General features: G+C 39.0%; 1 gene segment (V, D, J or C); it reads right to left on the reverse strand.

Annotated features, from left to right (window-relative positions):
• Positions 1–408: 408 nt before the first annotated feature.
• LOC100977457 (immunoglobulin heavy variable 3-72-like) lies at positions 409–1,162 on the reverse strand. The segment is given in 2 exon segments: positions 409–949; positions 1,053–1,162. Coding segments are annotated over 2 exon segments (447 nt in total).
• Positions 1,163–2,310: the final 1,148 nt, after the last annotated feature.

A 2,310-nucleotide genomic window follows, 5' to 3' on the forward strand; every position in this document is an offset into this window, starting at 1 on the left:
TTGAAATTATTTCTTGGCTATTTTAAAATGACCAATACACTATGTTTAAGCTTACAAATAGACATCGATTTATGTGAATCATAGAGAATCATTGAAATCAATTATAGATTACTCTAATAATTTATATTTGTTTTTCATTAAGTTTGATTCTTTAGGACATATTTTAGAACTGTTCTGTTATAATGTTAAATATAAAAGACTATACATGTATGCATAGGTTTGTGTATTTAATCGTATGTCTAGGATGTAAATTAATGTCTCTATAGCTGTGGAGTAGCTGATATCGACAGACGTTAATAAAACTCTTGAAGAATAAGAGTAAATAATTAGGAAGAATTATTTCTTGAAGTTATGTATCTTTAAAAAATATCCCTACATATAAATTTTAAAATTACAATAACACAAATATCAATAAAAATACATCATAAATAAAAATCATAACATATCGCTACCTCATAAAACTCCAGAGTCCTGCAAAAACAAACCTGCCTCCTGCATCTGAGAAAGGAAACCGCCCCCCGCCCCTGCTCCTGGGACCTGTCCCTATCTCAGTGGGTCCCGAGCGCCCCCTGGTGGCCCCGAACGCCCCTGCAGGGAGGTTTGTGTCTGGGCTCACGCTGACCTCCCCTCACTGTGTCTCTAGCACAGTAATACACGGCCAAGTCCTCGGTTTTCAGGCTGCTCATTTGCAGATACAGCGTGTTCTTTGAATCCTCTCTTGAGATGGTAAATCTGCCTTTCACAGACGCAGCATATTCTGTCGTGTAACTGTTAGCTTTGTTTCTTATTAAACGTACCAACTCTAGCCCTTTCCCTTGAGCCTGGCGGACCCAGCTCATGTAGTGGTCACTGAAGGTGAATCCAGAAGCTGCACATGAGAGTCTCAGAGAACCCCCAGGCTGGACCAAGCCTCCCCCAGACTCCACCAGCTGCACCTCACACTGGACACCTGCAAACACAGAGACACCCTGGTCAGAAACTGCCACACAAATCCACTGTTTCTCTCACTCATGTCCCCTCACACTCAATCTCTCTATTTCTCCATGAATCACCTTTTAAAATAGCAACAAGGAAAACCCAGCTCAGCCCAAACTCCATGGTGAGCCCTCTGTGTTCAGTGCTGATCTCTGAATGGAAACACCTGGGAATCTCAGGGCTGGGGCTCCTCTCCCAGAGCTGCAGGGTCAGGGCTGGGCTGGTTTTCATCAGCAATGGAAGGGGCCCATTTGCATGTCTCCTACTATATAGCGAGTTCTGGAAGGGATGCCTCAGAGTGGGCTGTGTCCCAGAGTGGATATGAGCGATTATATGTCATAAATAATTAATTATCATTAGCATGTCTACTTTTATATGCACATGAATTATGCTCCGTGAGAGCCAAGTTTTCCTTCATTTACAAATGTGAACATAAACTCCCAAGCATGGAGGGGCCATGTGACGTGTCTACGAGCTCACATCTGGTAAGAGCCAGTCTCACTGTCTGGCCTGTGTTTCTCAGGACTGGATCCAACTGCTCCCTAAATTAACTCTAGGACAGAGCAAGAAATTCTGAGTGAGGTTTACAAAATCCTCTTAATATAATGATATCATATTATTTGGCTGTATCTTAGTGTTTTTCTAAATAATATAGAAAAACTGAGGATTCATTCGCATGTGTATTCAGAAGTCTAAGGCTTTTCTTGTATTATTTTTATCTCTCTCTTTATCTTTTTCTACCAAATTATACACTTTTATTTTTTATGAGGTAATACTGACAAATTGTAGTCTTCACCTAATATCTTCTCAGTTTGACAAATATTGACATAATCATCACCATTCACAGATAAAACAAATCCATTAGCCTCACAATTTTCTCTTTTTCTCCTGAAATTTCCCTTTCTACACCTTTCCTCCTCTTACCATGTAGAAGTCAGTTAGGTATCTTCGTTATGTAACTTGCAATGAGTATTCACTTTGTACATTTTATAAATTGGAGTCATATGTATGTGCTTTGACTCATTATACTTATCATGTGTACTTGTGAATTGAACCACACTGTTGATCATATCCAACATTAATTGATTGTAGTAATGGGTACTATTCCAATAAATGACTTTTCCACAATTTGTTTATTGATAAAGCTGCTGATTAATATTTGGATTTTCAGTTTCTGTGTATTTCAAATAAAGCTGCTGCTCAGCTCAGAGAAGTACACAGCTGAGAAACATGTTCTTAATCTTACAACAACATGAACAACTGCTAAACTGGTCAAGTTGCAAATGAATCAATTTGCTTTAATGTATCAGGTAATTAAAGTTATAGCACCCCGTG

The sequence above is a fragment of the Pan paniscus genome, chromosome 15 (genome assembly GCF_029289425.2).
Source record: "Pan paniscus chromosome 15, NHGRI_mPanPan1-v2.0_pri, whole genome shotgun sequence".
NCBI lineage: Eukaryota > Metazoa > Chordata > Mammalia > Primates > Hominidae > Pan > Pan paniscus.